At 46.7% G+C, this 21,355-nt stretch overlaps 1 protein-coding gene across 7 annotated transcripts in view; it reads left to right on the forward strand.

The window, feature by feature from the left end:
- LOC124116680 (vacuolar protein sorting-associated protein 13A-like) overlaps positions 1 to 21,355 on the forward strand; it is a 150,126-nt gene that overhangs the window by 26,904 nt on the left and 101,867 nt on the right. For all 7 annotated transcript variants that reach the window (XM_048395128.1, XM_048395131.1, XM_048395132.1 and 4 more), the window contains exons 7-24: positions 1,261 to 1,320; positions 1,683 to 1,763; positions 1,960 to 2,014; positions 4,043 to 4,173; positions 4,670 to 4,776; positions 6,169 to 6,340; positions 6,492 to 6,554; positions 8,291 to 8,399; positions 8,685 to 8,785; positions 8,887 to 8,954; positions 13,516 to 13,593; positions 13,722 to 13,923; positions 14,124 to 14,182; positions 14,400 to 14,552; positions 14,668 to 14,749; positions 16,710 to 16,797; positions 18,878 to 18,995; positions 19,097 to 19,244. In XM_048395128.1, coding sequence (XP_048251085.1) covers positions 1,261 to 1,320; positions 1,683 to 1,763; positions 1,960 to 2,014; positions 4,043 to 4,173; positions 4,670 to 4,776; positions 6,169 to 6,340; positions 6,492 to 6,554; positions 8,291 to 8,399; positions 8,685 to 8,785; positions 8,887 to 8,954; positions 13,516 to 13,593; positions 13,722 to 13,923; positions 14,124 to 14,182; positions 14,400 to 14,552; positions 14,668 to 14,749; positions 16,710 to 16,797; positions 18,878 to 18,995; positions 19,097 to 19,244 — 1,875 coding nt within the window. The remainder of the gene's footprint in view (positions 1 to 1,260; positions 1,321 to 1,682; positions 1,764 to 1,959; positions 2,015 to 4,042; positions 4,174 to 4,669; positions 4,777 to 6,168; positions 6,341 to 6,491; positions 6,555 to 8,290; positions 8,400 to 8,684; positions 8,786 to 8,886; positions 8,955 to 13,515; positions 13,594 to 13,721; positions 13,924 to 14,123; positions 14,183 to 14,399; positions 14,553 to 14,667; positions 14,750 to 16,709; positions 16,798 to 18,877; positions 18,996 to 19,096; positions 19,245 to 21,355) is intronic.

Below are 21,355 nucleotides of genomic sequence, written 5' to 3' on the forward strand. Positions count from 1 at the left end.
CAGTGCAGACTCGCCTCAGCTGATTCCATCAGGATAAGTCCATACTGCCCTCAGCTGGTTCCATCAGGATCAGTGCAGACTGCCTTCAGCTGGTTCCATCAGGATCAGTGCAGACTGCCTTCAGATGGTTCCATCAGAATCAGGTTCATCTGGTTCCACCAGGATCAGTGCACTGACCCTGACACAACTGTCTGACAGATGTCTACACTGACCCTGACACAACTATCTGACAGATGTCTGTTCCAACCCTGACAGAACTATCTGACAGATGTATACACTGACCCTGACACAACTATCTGACATATGTCTACACTGACCCTGACACAACTATCTGACATATGTCTGCACTGACCCTGACACAACTATCTGACAGATGTCTACACTGACCCTGACACAACTATCTGACAGATGTATACACTGACCCTGACACAACTATCTGACAGATGTCTACACTGACCCTGACACAGCTATCTGACATATGTCTACACTGACCCTGACACAACTATCTGACATATGTATACACTGACCCTGACACAACTATCTGACAGATGTCTGCTCTGATCCTGACAACTATCTGACATATGTCTGCTCTGATCCTGACACAACTATCTGACAGATGTCTGCACTGACCCTGACAACTATCTGACAGATGTATACACTGACCCTGACACAACTATCTGACAGATGTCTGCACTGACCCTGACACAACTATCTGACAGATGTCTACACTGACCCTGACACAACTATCTGACAGATGTATACACTGACCCTGACACAACTATCTGACAGATGTCTACACTGACCCTGACACAACTATCTGACAGATGTCTGCTCTGATCCTGACAACTATCTGACATATGTCTGCTCTGATCCTGACAACCCGGGGCAACAATAGTGATGAGACACAACACACACGGAAGACTAGTGTTGTTGTACAAGACCAGAACCAGTTGAGATATTATACTGTCTGAAATTGCCTGTTGTTGTTCAAAGGTTTGGATATGTATTGATAAAATTTGGAAAAATGATGATATATCAGTGAAAGGGACATTCATCTTATGTCCCTCTTTCCCAGAAGATTATTTTTACTTATAAAATTGAATGAGTAGTTGCCATGTTTGTATTGTTGTACTAATTTTACAAGGACACATAATTTTGCAAGTCGGCTATATTACTGATACTATTGTAGTACATTTTTGAACTGTGCATCTGTATATCATTACTTCACAAGTTCTAACGTGTTATGTTGGGTTTCTTCAGACCACAGATGAGTCTTGGCAGCCATGTGTCATCAAGGATGCTGTGACCCAAATCTTCAAGGTATGAGGGGATGAGGAGGACATGTATGTCAGTACTGGGGGGATGGGGAGGACATGTATGTGTATGTCAGTACTGGGGGGATTGGGAGGACATATGTGTGTCAGTACTGGGGTTAGGGGAAGGACATGTATGTCAGTACTGGGGGGAAGGGTAGGACATGTGTGTCAGTACTGGGGTTAGGGGGAGGACATGTATGTCAGTACTGGGGGGAAGGGTAGGACATGTGTGTCAGTACTGGGGTTAGGGGGAGGACATGTATGTCAGTACTGCAGGAGGAGGACATGTCAGTAGTATGAGGATACACTTGTTGAAATAATGGTGTCGACTGGGGATGTGTTTAGTAATCTCTGTGTGTGTTTCAGCTGATCCGCCTGGACTCGCTGGGTGTGTACTGGGACAGTTGCACCAAGATGTACGACAGTCTTCCCAAGGAGGACATTCTGGTAGGTGAACCTACTGACTTCATCACTAGGGGTAGAGTGTCATTAGCTGCCTCAGTTTGCTGTTAGTGAAGGTCTAAAAATCTGCATCCCGTTGTCCTTTCTACCACACCGTGATGTAACTGATTCAGCAGCATTAATCCAAACCCAATAATTCTTGATTGGAAGTTTAATGCTATTATAATGGTGTTGTTTTCAGAATACCCTGAAATCCAATATTGCTGCACAGAATGCCCAGACAGATTACCAGTACTGTAAGTATCCTGTGTACAAGGGGATCAGTCTGCAAATTTAGCCACAAGTCTGAAGCTGGAACCTACTGTCATTTTGTTTGGTCTAGTATGCTCAGCTAGTACATAACATAACGCTAAATTCTACTGACAATGATGCAAAGATTCAAGTACATGCTAATGGACTTAAAATGAGGTAAAATGTTGTACCTCTCTAACTGATGTGGAGGCAGGAGGGTTTTCACTGGGGTGAGATCTACCTGTCTAAATGATGTATAGGCAGGAGGGTGTTCACTGGGGTGAGATCTACCTGTCTAACTGATGTATAGGCAGGAGGGTGTTCACTGGGGTGAGATCTTCCTGTCTAACTGATGTATAGGCAGGAGGGTGTTCACTGGGGATGAGATCTACCTGTCTAACTGATGTATAGGCAGGAGGGTGTTCACTGGGGTGAGATCTTCCTGTCTAACTGATGTATAGGCAGGAGGGTGTTCACTGGGGTGAGATCTTCCTGTCTAAATGATGTATAGGCAGGAGGGTGTTCACTGGGGTGAGATCTACCTGTCTAACTGATGTATAGGCAGGAGGGTGTTCACTGGGGTGAGATCTACCTGTCTAACTGATGTATAGGCAGGAGGGTGTTCACTGGGGTGAGATCTACCTGTCTAACTGATGTGGAGGCAGGAGGGTGTTCACTGGGGTGAGGCCTAACTGCTGTGGAGGTAGGAGGGTGTTCACTGGGGATGAGATGTTGTACCTAACTGCTTTGGAGGCAGGAGGGTGTTCAATGGTATGAGATGTTGTACCTAACTGCTGTAGAGGTAGGAGGGTGTTCACTGGTATGAGATGTAGCTAACTGCTGTAGAGGTAGGAGGGTGTTCACTGGGGATGAGATGTTGTACCTAAATGCTTTGAAGGTAGGAGGGTGTTCACTGGGGATAAGATCTACCTGTCTAACTGCTGTAGAGGTAGGGGGGTGTTCACTGGGGATGATATGTTGTACCTCACTGCTGTGGAGGTAGGAGGGTGTTCACTGGGGATGAGATCTACCTGTCTAACTGCTGTGGAGGTAGGAGGATGTTCACTGGGGATGAGATGTTGTACCTAACTGCTGTGAAGGTAGGAGGGTGTTTACTGGGGATGATATGTACCTGTCTAACTGCTGTGGAGGTAGGAGGGTGTTCATTGGGGATGAGATGTTGTACCTAACTGATGTGGAGATAGGAGGGTGTTCACTGGGGTGATATGTACCTGTCTAACTGATGTGGAGGTAGGAGGGTGTTCACTGGGGATGAGATGTTGTACCTTACTGCTGTGGAGGTAGGAGGGTGTTCACTGGGGATGAGATGTTGTAGCTAACTGCTGTGGAGGTAGGAGGGTGTTCACTGGGGTGATATGTACCTGTCTAACTGATGTGGAGGTAGGAGGGTGTTCACTGGGGATGAGATGTACCTAACTGATGTGGAGTTAGGAGCGTGTTCACTGGGGATGAGATGTTGTAGCTAACTGCTGTGGAGGTAGGAGGGTGTTCACTGGGGTGATATGTACCTGTCTAACTGATGTGGAGGTAGGAGGGTGTTCACTGGGGATGAGCTGTTGTACCTAACTGCTGTGGAGGTAGGAGGGTGTTCACTGGGGATGAGATGTTGTAGCTAACTGCTGTGGAGGTAGGAGGGTGTTCACTGGGGTGATATGTACCTGTCTAACTGATGTGGAGGTAGGAGGGTGTTCACTGGGGATGAGATGTTGTACCTAACTGCTGTGAAGGTGGGAGGGTGTTCACTGGGGTGAGATCTACCTGTCTAACTAATGTAGAGGTAGGAGGGTGTTCACTGGGGATGAGATGTTGTACCTAACTGCTGTGGTTGACACAAAGGACTACACTGATGGTCTGAGGGTCTGTCACGAGAAAAGGAGGGTTTGACACATTACAAATGATAGGTCTATGATAGGTTACTGTTGTCCAATGATCTTGTGAGTAAAGCCTGAGTCAGTCAGTAAGTGCCATCACCTTGGGCATGTCATGGTGATGTGTGTGTCATTTCCCTGCAGTGGTCAAGCCCATATCGTCTGTAGCACATCTCAAGCTCAATCCCAAGCCAGAAAAGAACCAATTCACTCTTCCGAAGATCTTCATGACAATAGTGTTTGACAACATCGCAGTAGCTCTCTCCAAACTACAGGTGAGTGATATGAGTGGTAGCAGCTTTCCATAGGAGCACACTGACAGGATAAGCTATGCAGTAAAACACTCCACCTATGTATGGCTGATACAAGGGATGTAAGGATTCAACGAATTTTTGGTGCATCGTGATGCCTTGGCTCATGGTTAGACTTTCAGTATCGGAAGGCCATGTATCTGTATAAGAGTGACATTTGAAATGGTATGAACATTGTCTATAATATACTATGAGTTTCATGTGTTGTTACCAGCTGGATGGTCTTGTACACCACAAGACTGAAGGTCCAGGGGTGTACACAAACATGTGTCACATCCTGTACACCGTCTAGTGACACATGTATCAAATTCATTATTCAGATTTTACAAGTTAAAGAGATGTTTGTGTGCCATTTAGATCTACTGTTGATGCCTATGTTCTAAATATGTCTGTTTTTTAATTATTCTCGGCCTTATCAAGACAAGTGTCAACTTCCATGTGTTGTATTGTGATGTTTCAGTATGACGACATGCTGGAGATGTTGGAGGCATTCGAGAGGACAGCATTGTTGGGCCTCTATCGCAAATACAAACCAGATGTGCCACTTCACAACAATGCCAAGGCCTGGTGAGGATTGGACACTTCTTTTCTGTCTTTTTTTTCATCATGACAAAACTTTTATCTTACCTTACACGTGAATGTCGGATTCTGATTGGCTGAGGCCCATTCTTTTATTGTCAATGCAACATTTGCAACATACCAACCACAATTTTGTATCTCATTTAATGATGTAAGATGCCATTCTCCAGATATTTGCGATATTTTCCGAATGAAATACATTCAGGGGGAATAACTCAGTTGTTTTTTTTGTCATTTGCAATTTTTCGATGAATGTGAAAATAAATGTAATGCCTAACTGTGGTATTCTTACCGATTCATTCCAAAGCATGCATGCATAAGACATACCTGCATTATAATTTGGTGTGCGGTAAGATAGATTTGTTGTCCACTTGTCCCTCGGGTGACATGGGTTGATGTACCCTCTATTGTCTGGCTCGGGCAACATAAACTAACATAGAGGGTATGTCAGCCCATGTCCCCCTGGAGACCAATGGACAACTCATAATGTAATGGACTACTTATAATGTTATGGACAACTTATAATGTTATGGACAACTTATAATGTAATGGACAACTTATAATGTAATGGACAACTTATAATGTTATGGACAACTTATAATGTAATGGACAACTCATAATGTAATGGACAACTTATAATGTAACAGACAACTTATAATGTAACAGACAACTTATAATGTTATGGACTACTCATGTAATGGACAACTCATAATGTAATGGACAACTTATAATATTATGGACAACTTATAATGTAATGGACGACTTATGATGTTATGGACAACTTATAATGTAATGGACGACTTATGATGTTATGGACAACTTATAATGTTATGGACATCTGATAATGTAATGGACAACTTATAATGTTATGGACAACTTACAATGTAATGGACAACTTATAATGTAATGGACAACTTATAATGTTATGGGACCCGTGAAGATCCGGTGTAGCATAGGTCTTCAGCAACCCATGCTTGCTGTTAAAAGGCTACTGTGCTTGTCATAAGAGGCGACTAGCGGGATCGGATGGTCAGACTCGCTGACTTGGTTGATGTCTGTCATCGATCCCAATTGCGTGGATCGATGCTCATGATGTCAATCACTGGATTGTCTGGTCCAGACTGGATTATTTACAGACCGCTGTCATATGACTGGAATATTGCTGAGTGCGACATTAAACAACAAACAAACAAACAAACAAATATAATGTAATGGGCAACTTATATTGTAATAGACAACTTCTAATGTTAATACTTAGCTGGACATTAACATGTAGTAGTAGAACATAGTCCTGGGTTTAGAGGATACTGCTGAGGTCACTGCTCAGCAGGTAGTAGCAGGTGGTACTCTGTCTACACAGATGTGTGCTCTGTGATTCAGGTGGCATTATGCCTACAATGCTGTCCTTGAGGAGACAGTTCGACGGCGCCGACGGATGTTCTCCTGGTCTCATATTATTCAACACAGGCTGGCAATGAAGCGATACAGAGAGGCATATGTAAAGAAGCTTGACAAGGGAAAGGCTTCGGGAGATGTTCAGAAGGCAATCGATGTAAGTTGTACCTCAAGGAACAACACACTTCAAAAGTAAAGAAGAAAACAAAATAATCGTTCTTATACTTGAAAATCCTACATTTCAGTATATTTCTTGTGGTATGCCTTCATTTGATGCATGTATACATATGAGACTATTGTGTTTACAGGAATGTGAGAAGCTATTGGATGTGTTGAGCATCACCCTGATGAAGCAGCAGGCTGAGGTGGAGGTAAGAGCTGCAAGATGATATACAAAGACCCTTTGGGGAGGTCCTGGGCAGTATGTCGAGGTAAGTGCTGCAAGACGATATACAGAGTCCCTGTGGGGAGGTCCAGGGCAGTAGGTGGAAGTAAGTGCTGCAAGACGATATACATAGTCCCTGTGGGGAGGTCCAGGGCAGTAGGTGGAGGTAAGTGCTGCAAGACGATATACAGAGTCCCTCTGGGAAGGTCCAGGGCAGTAGGTGGAGGTAAGTGCTGCAAGACGATATACATAGTCCCTGTGGGGAGGTCCTGGACACTAGGTGGAAGTAAGTGCTGCAAGACGATATACAGAGTCCCTGTGGGGAGGTCCAGGGCAGAAGGTTGAGGTAAGTGCTGCAAGACAATATACAGAGTCCCTGTGGGGAGGTCCTGGACACTAGGTGGAGGTAAGTGCTGCAAGACAATATACAGAGTCCCTGTGGGGAGGTCCAGGGCAGTAGGTGGAAGTAAGTGCTGCAAGACGATATACAGAGTCCCTGTGGGGAGGTCCAGGGCAGTAGGTGGAAGTAAGTGCTGCAAGACGATATACATAGTCCCTGTGGGGAGGTCCAGGGCAGTAGGTGGAAGTAAGTGCTGCAAGACGATATACAGAGTCCCTGTGGGGAGGTCCAGGGCAGTAGGTGGAGGTAAGTGCTGCAAGACGATATACAGAGTCCCTGTGGGGAGGTCCAGGGCAGTAGGTGGAAGTAAGTGCTGCAAGACGATATACATAGTCCCTGTGGGGAGGTCCAGGGCAGAAGGTTGAGGTAAGTGCTGCAAGACAATATACAGAGTCCCTGTGGGGAGGTCCTGGACACTAGGTGGAGGTAAGTGCTGCAAGACAATATACAGAGTCCCTGTGGGGAGGTCCAGGGCAGTAGGTGGAGGTAAATGCTGCAAGACGATATACATAGTCCCTGTGGGGAGGTCCAGGGCAGTAGGTGGAAGTAAGTGCTGCAAGACGATATACATAGTCCCTGTGGGGAGGTCCAGGGCAGAAGGTTGAGGTAAGTGCTGCAAGACAATATACAGAGTCCCTGTGGGGAGGTCCTGGACACTAGGTGGAGGTAAGTGCTGCAAGACAATATACAGAGTCCCTGTGGGGAGGTCCAGGGCAGTAGGTGGAGGTAAATGCTGCAAGACGATATACATAGTCCCTGTGGGGAGGTCCAGGGCAGTAGGTGGAAGTAAGTGCTGCAAGACGATATACATAGTCCCTGTGGGGAGGTCCAGGGCAGTAGGTGGAGGTAAGTGCTGCAAGATGATATACAGAGTCCCTGTGGGGAGGTCCAGGGCAGTAGGTGGAAGTAAGTGCTGCAAGACGATATACATAGTCCCTGTGGGGAGGTCCAGGGCAGTAGGTGGAAGTAAGTGCTGCAAGACGATATACAGAGTCCCTCTGGTAAGGTCCTGGCTGGTAGGTGGAGGTAAGAGCTGCAAGACGATATACAGAGTCCCTGTGGGGCAACTCCGTCTACTTGGACATGATTGGAATTAGGTGTATAACCACAATTGATGGTGTATTATGGATGTTTTCGTTACAATTGGGTAGGATAATCTGTGTAATTGTGTTTTATCATACTGTGACCAGTATTTTGTTGATGGAAGGAGACCCAGGTAATTGATGGGCTGGAGGACAGTAGGAAATAGACCCTGCTGATTCTCTTGTGAATGTTCACTCTTGGTGACCATGGCATGGCTTCTCATGTGGGTTTCTGTGCAGGCTGCCAAGCTTGGGGCTCAACGCAAAGAGGAACAGGGAAGTGGTTGGTTTGGTGGCTGGTTCGGAGGAAAGAAGAAGAAAGCAACTGAAAAGCCTGGAAATGATATTCGTAAGTAACACAGATGGCAACACAGATGGTGCTATGCAGGCTTTTGTTGAGCATACCCCTGAAATACGTTGTTGGGTTATATTCAAGTCATCCCAGTCGGGCATGTTTTTCCCTAGCACAGAGATCTTATTATAAAACATGATTTTTTGTCCATAAAATTGATGTGAAGATGGAGTATTAGAAACAAAATATGACCTGATATACAGGATTGGAAATGATGCAGGCAAAACCGAGGAATAACCTTTTCAGTTTGTGATGTCTGATGGTGATGTTTGTATATTGCAGAGGAGAAATTCTATGAGCAGTTCTCTCTGGATGAGAAGAACAAGCTGTATGGAGCTATAGGCTATGAGGAGAATGAGTCTGATCCTACACTGCCAATAGATGTAAGTACCCCGGAATGCCAGCACCCTGGTGATTGTCAGACCAGTAGCACTCATCAGTTGTGTTGTAGATAACCAGTAATATCTAAATCTTGTCATTTCAGTACATTGCAGTCCGACTGGTTACTAAGCTGAACAATGTCTCCGTTTCTCTCCGAGATCCAACAAAAAAGTAAGCTTTATTCTTCAATACATTGCGGAATTCAGTTTTAACCTTTGATGTATTCCACATTTTCTTGTGTCTAGTGTGCACTGGAGTATAGTGTGCACTGCATACACAGAGTCGCTGTGTGGTGTACAGAGTGTCACTGTGTGGTGTACAGAGCATCACTGTATGGTGTACAGAGTGTCACTGTATGGTGTAGAGAGTGTCACTGTATGGTGTACAGAGTGTCACTGTGCGGTGTACAGAGTGTCACTGTATGGTGTACAGAGTGTCACTGTATGGTGTACAGAGTGTCACTGTGCGGTGTACAGAGTGTCACTGTGTGGTGTACAGAGTGTCACTGTGTGGTGTACAGAGTGTCACCGTATGGTGTACAGAGTGTCACTGTATGGTGTAGAGAGTGTCACTGTGCGGTGTACCGAGTGTCACTGTATGGTGTACAGTGTCACTGTATGGTGTAGAGAGCGTCACTGTGCGGTGTACAGAGTATCACTGTGTGGTGTACAGAGTGTCACTGTGTGGTGTACAGTGTGTCACCGTATGGTGTACAGAGTGTCACTGTATGGTGTACAGAGTGTCACTGTGCGGTGTACAGAGTGTCACTGTGTGGTGTACAGAGTGTCACTGTGTGGTGTACAGAGTGTCACTGTGCGTTGTACAGAGTGTCACTGTATGGTGTACAGAGTGTCACTGTGCGGTGTACAGAGTGTCACTGTGTGGTGTACAGAGTGTCACTGTGTGGTGTACAGAGTGTCACTATGTGGTGTACAGAGTGTCACTGTATCGTGTAGAGGGTCACTGTGCGGTGTACAGTATCACTGTGTAGTGTACAGAGCGTCACTGTGTGGTGTACAGAGTGTCACTGTATCGTGTACAGAGTGTCACTGTGCGGTGTACAGTATCACTGAGTGGTGTACAGAGCGTCACTGTGTGGTGTACATAGTGTCACTGTGTGGTGCACAGAGTGTCACTGTGTGGTGTATAAATTGTCACTGTGGTGTAGAGTGTCTCTGTGCGCTGTACAGTATCACTGTGGTGTACAGAGAGTCACTGTGGTGTACAGTGTCACTGTGTGGTGTACAGAGTGTCACTGCGGTGTACAGAGTGTCACTGTATGGTGTACAGAGTGTCACTGTATGGTGTAGAGAGTGTCACTGTGCGGTGTACAGAGTGTCACTGTGTGGTGTACAGAGTGTCACTGTGTGGTGTCCAGTGTGTCACTGTATGGTGTACAGAGTGTCACTGTGGTGTACCCACTGTGTGGTGTATAGTGTGACTATGGTGTACATAGTGTCACTGTGTAGTGTACCCACTGTGTGGTGTATAGTGTCAGTATGGTGTACAGAGTGCCACTGTGGTGTACCCACTGTGTGGTGTACAGAGTGTCACTGTGTGGTGTACAGAGGGTCACTGTGTGGTGTACAGAGTGTCACTGTGTGGTGTACCCACTGTGTGGTGTATAGTGTGACTATGGTGTACAGAGTGTCACGGTGTGGTGTACAGAGTGTCACTGTGTGGTGAACAGTATCACTGTGGTGTACAGAGGGTCACTGTTTGGTGTACAGAGTGTCACTGTATGGTGTACAGAGTGTCACTGTGGTGTACCCACTGTGTGGTGTATAGTGTGACTATGGTGTACATAGTGTCACTGTGTAGTGTACCCACTGTGTGGTGTATAGTGTCAGTATGGTGTACAGAGTGCCACTGTGGTGTACCCACTGTGTGGTGTACAGAGTGTCACTGTGTGGTGTACAGAGTGTCACTGTGTGGTGTACATAGTGTCACTGTGTGGTGTATAGTGTCAGTATGGTGTACAGAGTCACTGTGGTGTACCCACTGTGTGGTGTATAGTGTGACTATGGTGTACAGAGTGTCACTGTGTGGTGTACAGTATCACTGTGGTGTACAGAGCGTCACTGTGTGGTGTACAGAGCGTCACTGTATGGTGTACCCACTGTGTGGTGTATAGTGTGACCATGGTGTACAGAGTGTCACTGTATGGTGTACAGAGTGTCACTGTGTGGTGTACAGAGTGTCACTGTGTGGTGTACAGAGGGTCACTGTATGGTGTACAGAGTGTCACTGTATGGTGTACAGAGTGTCACTGTATGGTGTACAGAGTGTCACTGTGCGGTGTACAGTATCACTGAGTGGTGTACAGAGCGTCACTGTGTGGTGTACATAGTGTCACTGTGTGGTGCACAGAGTGTCACTGTGTGGTGTATAAATTGTCACTGTGGTGTAGAGTGTCTCTGTGCGCTGTACAGTATCACTGTGGTGTACAGAGAGTCACTGTGGTGTACAGTGTCACTGTGTGGTGTACAGAGTGTCACTGCGGTGTACAGAGTGTCACTGTATGGTGTACAGAGTGTCACTGTATGGTGTAGAGAGTGTCACTGTGCGGTGTACAGAGTGTCACTGTGTGGTGTACAGAGTGTCACTGTGTGGTGTCCAGTGTGTCACTGTATGGTGTACAGAGTGTCACTGTGGTGTACCCACTGTGTGGTGTATAGTGTGACTATGGTGTACATAGTGTCACTGTGTAGTGTACCCACTGTGTGGTGTATAGTGTCAGTATGGTGTACAGAGTGCCACTGTGGTGTACCCACTGTGTGGTGTACAGAGTGTCACTGTGTGGTGTACAGAGGGTCACTGTGTGGTGTACAGAGTGTCACTGTGTGGTGTACCCACTGTGTGGTGTATAGTGTGACTATGGTGTACAGAGTGTCACGGTGTGGTGTACAGAGTGTCACTGTGTGGTGAACAGTATCACTGTGGTGTACAGAGGGTCACTGTTTGGTGTACAGAGTGTCACTGTATGGTGTACAGAGTGTCACTGTGGTGTACCCACTGTGTGGTGTATAGTGTGACTATGGTGTACATAGTGTCACTGTGTAGTGTACCCACTGTGTGGTGTATAGTGTCAGTATGGTGTACAGAGTGCCACTGTGGTGTACCCACTGTGTGGTGTACAGAGTGTCACTGTGTGGTGTACAGAGTGTCACTGTGTGGTGTACATAGTGTCACTGTGTGGTGTATAGTGTCAGTATGGTGTACAGAGTCACTGTGGTGTACCCACTGTGTGGTGTATAGTGTGACTATGGTGTACAGAGTGTCACTGTGTGGTGTACAGTATCACTGTGGTGTACAGAGCGTCACTGTGTGGTGTACAGAGCGTCACTGTATGGTGTACCCACTGTGTGGTGTATAGTGTGACTATGGTGTACAGAGTGTCACTGTATGGTGTACAGAGTGTCACTGTGTGGTGTACAGAGTGTCACTGTGTGGTGTACAGAGGGTCACTGTATGGTGTACAGAGTGTCACTGTATGGTGTACAGAGTGTCACTGTATGGTGTACAGAGTGTCACTGTGTGGTGTACCCACTGTGTGGTGTATAGTGTCAGTATGGTGTATGGAGCGTCACTGTTTGGTGAACATAGTGTCAGTGTATGGTGTGCAGAGTGTCACTGTGTGGTGTACCCACTGTGTGGTGTATAGTGTCAGTATGGTGTATGGAGTGTCACTGTGCGGTGTACAGAGTGTCACTGTATGATGTACAGAGTGTCACTGTATGGTGTACAGAGTGTCACTGTGTGGTGTACAGAGTGTCACTGTATGGTGTACAGAGTGTCACTGTGTGGTGTACCCACTGTGCGCTGTACAGTATCACTATGGTGTACAGTGTCACTGTGGTGTACAGAGTGTCACTGTGTGGTGTACAGAGCATCACTGTGTGGTGTACAGAGTGTCACTGTATGGTGTACAGAGTGTCACTGTATGGTGTACAGAGTGTCACTTTGTGGTGTACAGTGTCACTGTATGGTGTACAGAGTGTCACTGTATGGTGTACAGTGTCACTGTATGGTGTACAGAGTGTCACTGTATGGTGTACAGAGCGTCACTGTGGTGTACAGAGTGTCACTGGTGTACAGAGTGTCACTGTATGGTGTACAGAGCGTCACTGTGTGGTGTACAGAGTGTCACTGTGTGGTGCACAGAGTGTCACTGTATGGTGTACAGAGTGTCACTGTGTGGTGTACATAGTGTCACTGTGTGGTGTACAGAGTGTCGCTGTGTGGTGTACAGAGTGTCACTATTGTGTACAGAGCGTCACTGTATGGTGTACAGAGCGTCACTGTGTGGTGTACAGAGTGTCACTGTGTGGTGCACAGAGTGTCACTGTATGGTGTACAGAGCGTCACTGTGTGGTGTACAGAGTGTCACTGTGTGGTGTACAGAGTGTCACTGTGGTGTACCCACTGTGTGGTGTACAGAGTGTCACTCTATGGTGTACAGTGTCACTGTATGGTGTACAGAGTGTCACTGTGTGGTGTATAGTGTCAGTATGGTGTACGGAGTGTCACTGTGGTGTACCCACTGTGTGGTGTATAGCGTGACCATGATGTACAGAGTGTCACTGTGTGGTGTATAGTGTCAGTATGGTGTACAGAGTGTCACTGTGGTGTACCCACTGTGTGGTGTATAGTGTGACTATGGTGTACAGAGTGTCACTTTGTGGTGTATGCTGTATGCTGTATGCTGTAAAGCTTTTGTGTTATCTTTCAGAGATCCCCAGGTGCTCAGACTGCAGCTGAAGGATGTGTTCACGTCTGTAGGGCAGAGACCAGCAGCCAGTGCTGTGAGGTAAGAGACCACAGCGTCCGGAGGAGAAGGTTTTGCTTCAAGGGACAAGCTGTAAACACTTGTGGTGTAAACATGTTACTGTGGTGTCAACATGCTGGCGGATACAGGCTGAGTTGTTTCTGTTTTAGTGTGGAGGCCAAGATAGACCGACTCAGTGTATTTGGAACCCCCCAGAACAACGCCACGCCTAAGATGGTTACATCTCTCGTACAGGAAGCTGATCAAGTATACTCACTCCTCTCCATCAACCTGGAGACCAACCCTCTAGATGGTCTGGCCGACACCCGGGTTAAAGTGTCCTCCAGACCTCTAGAGATAGCATATGATGCTGTGAGTACAATCCCACACCTTTTCCCCTCCCCATGTTTTAATAAATAATTTATGCATTGTAATTTGTCAAATATCTAGATGATAAAAAAACAAGCTGTTTAAAGCTATAATTGATCATCTTCTAGTGATGATGAAAAGTATTTGTGATGCTGCCACTGCATTGTTGTGTGTGTACATGCTGTATGTTTTTATGGTCACAGATTACAGTGAATCAGCTTGGCGACTTCTTTAAACCTCCCAAATCTGTGCGGTTGAAGCAGTGAGTGTTCTTGTCAACATCATCTGTTTACTAGATCTGTGTTTGTAGTAAATATTCTGAATATATAAAACTAGCTATGTTATAGTATTTACAAGCGAAAAGAAATATAAACATATTATATGTAAATGAATTGTTCAGTGTTTGACACTACACTCATCATTATTTTAGCTATATCATCACCAGCCCCCAATCTTTTCATGACTTTGCATTTTTTAAGACTCTCTCAAGCGGCTATGGCGAAGTTTGATGAAGTTAAGGAGCAGTCAGCCACGGGTCTACAGCACTCGATTGAACAACACAAGTACACCGAGATCAGCGTTGATCTCATGTCCTCCTACGTCCTGGTACCAGAGGGGGGTCTCATGAAGAAGTAAGTATAGACTGCAGCAATACTGTCAGTTCAGATTGTAGAAGCAGTCAGTATAGCCGCAGATAAAGTGAGTGACTGTATGTATTTTGATGATTATTTAATCTTTAATTTGCAGAGGTGTGAAAATGCTCCTTCTCGACCTCGGTAGCCTCAAGGTTTCCAGTGAAAAGAACCAGTCTCAGCAAATCAAGGGCAAGGTCAGTATTACTCAGCCCAGGAGAAATATGTTTTGGTATAAAGGATTTTGTTGTGGTATGCCACAGTCAGCCTTGTCCAAGGCATGTCAAGAAGGCAGACAAAGCAACAGTTGATACTATTAACAGTATCCCATGAAAAACTGGATGTGATGACTTGCCAGCAGGATGTGGGGTCTTGCCATGAGGGTGAGGGGACTTGTCATGAGGGTGTGGGGACTTGCCAGCAGGGTGTGGGGACTTGCCAGCAGGGTGTGGGGACTTGTCAGCAGGGCGTGGGGACTTGCCAGCAGGGTGTGGGGACTTGTCATGAGGGTGTGGGGACTTGCCAGTAGAGTGTGGGGACTTGTCAGCAGGGTGTGGGGCCTTGCCATGAGGGTGTGGGGACTTGCCAGCAGGAAGTGGGGACTTGCCAGCAGGGTGTGGGGACTTGTCATAAGGAAGTGGGGACTTGCCATGAGGGTGCCGGGACTTGCCAGCAGGGTGTGGTGACTTGCCAGCAGGATGTGGGAACTTGCAAAGAGGGTGTGGGGACTTGCCAGCAGGATGTGGGGACTTGCCAGCAGGGTGTGGGAACTTGCCATGATGGTGTGGTGATTTGCCAGCAGGGTGTGGGGACTTGTCATGAGGGTGTGGGGACTTGCCGTTAGGGTGTGGGGACTTGCCGTGAGGGTGTGGGGACTTGCCGTGAGGGTGTGAGGACTTGCCAAGCAGGGCGTTGGGACTTGCGAGCAGGGTGTGGGGACTTGTCATGAGTGGTGTGGTGACTTGTCATGAGTGGCGTGGGGACTTGCCAGCAGGGTGTGGTGACTTGTCATAAGGGTGTGGGGACTTGCCATGAGGGTGTGGGGACTTGTCATGGAAGGTGAGGGGACTTGCCAGCAGGGTATGGGGACTTGCCAGCAGGGTTTGGGGACTTGCCAGCAGGGCGTGGGGACTTGCCAGCAGGCTGTGGGGACTTGCCAGCAGGGTATGGGGACTTGCCAGCAGGGTGTGGGGACTTGCCAGCAGGGTGTGGGGACTTGTCATGAGGGTGTTGGGACTTGCCGTTAGGGTGTGGGGACTTGCCGTGAGGGTGTGGGGACTTGCCGTGAGGGTGTGAGGACTTGCCAAGCAGGGCGTGGGGACTTGACAGCAGGGTGTGGTGACTTGTCATGAGTGGTGTGGTGACTTGTCATGAGTGGCGTGGGGACTTGCCAGCAGGGTGTGGTGACTTGCCAGCAGGGTGTGGTGACTTGTCATAAGGGTATGGGGACTTGCCATGAGGGTGTGGGGACTTGTCATGGAAGGTGAGGGGACTTGCCAGCAGGGTATGGGGACTTGCCAGCAGGGTTTGGGGACTTGCCAGCAGGGCGTGGGGACTTGCCAGCAGGCTGTGGGGACTTGCCAGCAGGGTATGGGGACTTGCCAGCAGGCTGTGGGGACTTGCCAGTAGGGTGTGGGGACTTGTCATGAGGGTGTTGGGACTTTCCAGCAGGGTGTGAGGTTTTGTCATGAGGGTGTGGGGACTTGTCAGGAGGGTGTGGGGACTTGCCAGCAGTTCGTGGAGACTTGTCATGAGGGTGTGGGGACCTGCCAGCAGGGTGTGAGGACTTGTCATGAGAGTGCGGGGACTTGGCAGCAGGGTGTGGTGACTTGCCAGCAGGGTGTGGTGACTTGGCAGCAGGGTGTGGTGACTTGTCATGAGGGTGTGGGGACTTGACAGCAGGGTGTGGGGACTTGTCAGGAGTGGTGTGGTGCTGCCCAAAGGGAGTGTTTGGGTGGCATCTTGTAAAAGATAGATGTACAAGTGATGTACATAGTTCTATGGATGAACAGCTTAATGCGACATTTCGGTGTAGATACTAACACCATTACCATGCAAGTTACATCATTTGTACATCAGTAGCTATGGTTGTGTGTTGTCAGGTGGACATCATTGTACCATTGTAACCATGGTAACAGTTGTATATTGTGTTGTCAGATGGACAGTCTGGAGGAGGTGATGGCCAGGGCATATGACAAGTTCAACATTCAGCTTGCACGTATACAGCTGCTGTTCATACATCCAGGTACATGACAGGAACCTTGATTTCCTCCATCATTGTGTGAGAGTGTTGGCTTAATCAGACAGTGTCACTGGAGAGTGTATGGTCAGTCAGCCAGTGTCACTGGAGACTGTGTATGGTCAGTCAGCCAGTGTCACTGGAGACAGTGTATGGTCAGTCAGCCAGTGTCACTGGAGACAGTGTATGGTCAGTCAGCCAGTGTCACTGGAGACAGTGTATGGTCAGTCAGACAGTGTCACTGGAGACAGTGTATGGTCAGTCAGCCAGTGTCACTGGAGACAGTGTATGGTCAGTCAGACAGTGTCACTGGAGACAGTGTATGGTCAGTCAGCCAGTGTCACTGGAGACAGTGTATGGTCAGTCAGACAGTTTCACTGGAGACAGTGTATGGTCAGTCAGCCAGTGTCACTGGAGACAGTGTATGGTCAGTCAGACAGTGTCACTGGAGACAGTGTATGGTCAGTCAGCCAGTGTCACTGGAGACAGTGTATGGTCAGTCAGACAGTGTCACTGGAGACAGTGTATGGTCAGTCAGACAGTTTCACACGAGACAGTGTATGGTCAGTCAGCCAGTGTCACTGGAGACAGTGTATGGTCAGTCAGACAGTGTCACTGGAGACAGTGTATGCTCAGTCAGCCAGTGTCACTGGAGACAATGTAATGTCAGTCAGCCAGTGTCACTGGAGACAGTGTATGGTCAGTCAGACAGTGTCACTGGAGACAGTGTAATGTCAGTCAGCCAGTGTCACTGGAGACAATGTATGGTAAGTCAGACAGTGTATGGTCATTCAGACAGTGTATGGTCAGTCAGCCAGTGTATGGTCAGTCAGCCAGTGTCACTGGAGACAGTGTATGGTCAGTCAGCCAGTGTATGGTCAGTCAGACAGTGTATGCTCAGTCAGCCAGTGTCACTGGAGACAGTGTATGGTCAGTCAGCCAGTGTCACTGGAGACAGTGTATGGTCAGTCAGACAGTGTCACTGGAGACAGTGTATGGTCAGTCAGACAGTGTCACTGGAGACAGTGTAATGTCAGTCAGCCAGTATCACTGGAGACTGTATGGTCAGTCAGACAGTGTCACTGGAGACAGTGTATGGTCAGTCAGACAGTGTCACTGGAGACAGTGTAATGTCAGTCAGCCAGTATCACTGGAGACAGTGTATGGTCAGTCAGACAGTGTATGGTCAGTCAGACAGTGTATGTTCAGTCAGCCAGTGTCACTGGAGACAGTGTATGGTCAGTCAGACAGTGTATGTTCAGTCAGCCAGTGTCACTGGAGACAGTGTATGGTCAGTCAGACAGTGTATGATCAGTCAGCCAGTGTCACTGGAGACAGTGTATGGTCAGTCAGACAGTGTATGGTCAGTCAGCCAGTGTCACTGGAGACAGTGTATGGTCAGTCAGACAGTGTATGGTCAGTCAGCCAGTGTCACTAGAGACAGTGTATGGTCAGTCAGACAGTGTATGGTCAGTCAGCCAGTGTCACTGGAGACAGTGTATGGTCAGTCAGACAGTGTCACTGGAGACAGTGTATGGTCAGTCAGACAGTGTATGGTCAGTCAGACAGTGTATGTTCAGTCAGCCAGTGTCACTGGAGACAGTGTATGGTCAGTCAGACAGTGTATGTTCAGTCAGCCAGTGTCACTGGAGACAGTGTATGGTCAGTCAGACAGTGTATGGTCAGTCAGCCAGTGTCACTGGAGACAGTGTATGTTCAGTCAGCCAGTGTCACTGGAGACAGTGTATGGTCAGTCAGACAGTGTATGGTCAGTCAGCCAGTGTCACTGGAGACAGTGTATGGTCAGTCAGACAGTGTATGGTCAGTCAGCCAGTGTCACTGGAGACAGTGTATGGTCAGTCAGACAGTGTATGGTCAGTCAGACAGTGTATGGTCAGTCAGCCAGTGTCACTAGAGACAGTGTATGGTCAGTCAGACAGTGTATGTTCAGTCAGCCAGTGCATGGTCAGTCAGACAGTGTGAGACAGTATCACTGGAGACAATGTATCGTCAGTCAGATGGTGTCACTGGACTGTTTCATGTGTAGTTTAAGTTTGTTGGTGACTGTTTGTTGTTTTTTCGGCAGGTGAGGACTGGCACAAGGCACGCTGGGCGGGACAGTCAGACATGCACATCCTTCGACCAATATCCATCAATATCGACCTTCAGAAGTGTATGTTTGACAAAGACCCCAGGATGGCTAAGTATGTTAACATTTTATCTTGCCTAGTCAGGATCTGCACTTGCCTTACTTTTCACAGGCAAGCTGTGTGTGCATGGTGTGTAATGATGCTGTGTTTTGCAGGATGAAGGTGGCTGGTGAGTTGCCCCTGCTTAGCTTGAGCATCTCAGACTATCGACTGCAGGAGATCATGGCGCTGGCCCAGGGCATCCCCACTGGAGGAGGAGGAGAAGCGGCCCCTCCAGATGAAGTAGATGAAGAGATATTCAAGGTGAAGTTTTAAAAGTTGTTAGGCAACAGTTGTCAGGAATTTGTAATGAGTTTGTCATATTTCCCACACAAATGTCCCTGTTGAAGTACAGCATGTTGCTGTACATTGTCAGTCATGTGAGAAGTGGGATGGCACAGGTGGATCAAACCACTGGTGATGTTGTCATCATTATGTGTGGTTGATAACCCAACTGTTGGTTGCTGTAGGCAACAACTAATTAAAGTACTGTCGGAAATGCCAGAAAACTGCTTTTTGCCTGTTAAAAAAGGATATAATTTTTCACAGACTGTTATTGAAATATCGAATAACTACCGATCGCCCTACCTGTGGTTTGAAGTATTTCAGTCACAAGGAGTCCTATCGACACGTTTACAGGAGACAAATTCGAAGGAAACATGAAGTTCACATTTATTCTAAGTCCAATGATGGCAGTCTGAAACGGTCTATAGAAATATGCGCACGTGACTCCGTTACAATGATGATAATGTAGTCATCATAAAACATCTACTCCACACACAAAAATCATTTTGAGAAAATCCTAGATGTGCATCTTCTAAAATGACAAAATGACGCTGCGTTTTTTGTGTTAACATTGCTCCCATAATGCATGTTACATTACACTTGCATAGCCACAACCAAGGTACACGATATGGAAGTTCTTTACACTTTAGAGAAAAACAGGGAAACCATTTAGTAATTTAGATAAGGTGAATTACCATACTGCCCAAGCTATGGTGTTTTCAATTCATACCATCAAGTCTACGGTATGATAAGAAAACAAATTAGGTATAGGTGTGGTCTCAAAAACAAAACTGGGGCGTAAAAGGATATTAGACAGCTTTGATACTGGGTGACTAGGCGTATAGTGTACAAGCTTCATGAGCAGGTAACCCTGACTTGTAGTAGAATTTGGGAGGAATTCAACATACAATTAATGTTTCCCGGACTGCACTATTGCTCTCCAAGAGATGGGATTTTGATACACTGCGCGTGGCGATGACCGAGCAATTTTCAGGGGAAAATATTCCATCCTGTCTATTAGGTCATATTATCTCCATAACTATCACAGTCAGGGCGTCCAGATAATTTACCTTGATGAATCATTCCACTGACTACATGTGGCTATCGGCAGATGGACAAAAAGCACCCTTGGTACCATCAGGTAAAGGTAATCGTGTCATGTTTTGCACGCTGCAACCCATGATATGGGGCTTATTAAGGAAATTATAGGAGGTGATGTGTTCATAGACTGGTTGGAACTTCAGCTTTTGCTCATTTTAAACAACGTCAGTGTGATTGTCATGGATAACGCCAGTTAATATAACATCTGGGAATCAGATACTGTCGCCCAAACCATGAGTAGTCTGAAGGTGACAATACAGGAATATATGACATTGTCGACTTCAGACCATATGAAACGAAAGTTCAACTCATGGAGAAAATTCGGCTGAATAAGAAACCAGTAAAGTACAAGACATATGTCCTGGCAGAACAACACGGTTACGTTGTCTTATGTATGGCAGTCAGACATTGTGAGCTCAACCCTGTTGTGCCGATCTTGGCTAAGTGTAACAGGTTCGTAGCAAGACATAACACAACATTCAAAAGTACAGATTTATATACATCATCAGCGGAGATAAATGCTACCTCAAGAAACCATCTGTAGAACAACAAATACTTCTGGATTCCAAATACTCACCCAGTTTCATAGCTCTTAACTAGTCCATCATGTTCCCAAGCAAATATAATGCAGTACATATCCTAAATTGCTACCTCATCAACGCATGTCAATTAAGTACAATAACAGCAATATTTTGAGACCAACCCCAACTCGGTGACATTTGCACCTGGGAGAATGCACAGGACTGTGTGAGGTCATCACCTCGGGACAGGTGTTAGGTAAATGGTAAAATGTTATAGGCCATTTCATACATGCATGACAACACACGAATCTTTTCTAAGTTTATCATCATTTTACCTGTAAAAGTACATTTTAAGGGTTATCACAGTGTGAGGTAGGACGGCCTAGATTTGGGCAATTCGTGTTATTTTGATATATGCTCTTTTTATAGTCCTATGACTCGTATTTATTAAATGAAGCCAGAAAAGCT

Source organism: Haliotis rufescens, unplaced genomic scaffold, assembly GCF_023055435.1.
Source record: "Haliotis rufescens isolate VD_foot unplaced genomic scaffold, xgHalRufe1.0.p SCAF_14, whole genome shotgun sequence".
Classification (NCBI taxonomy): domain Eukaryota; kingdom Metazoa; phylum Mollusca; class Gastropoda; order Lepetellida; family Haliotidae; genus Haliotis; species Haliotis rufescens.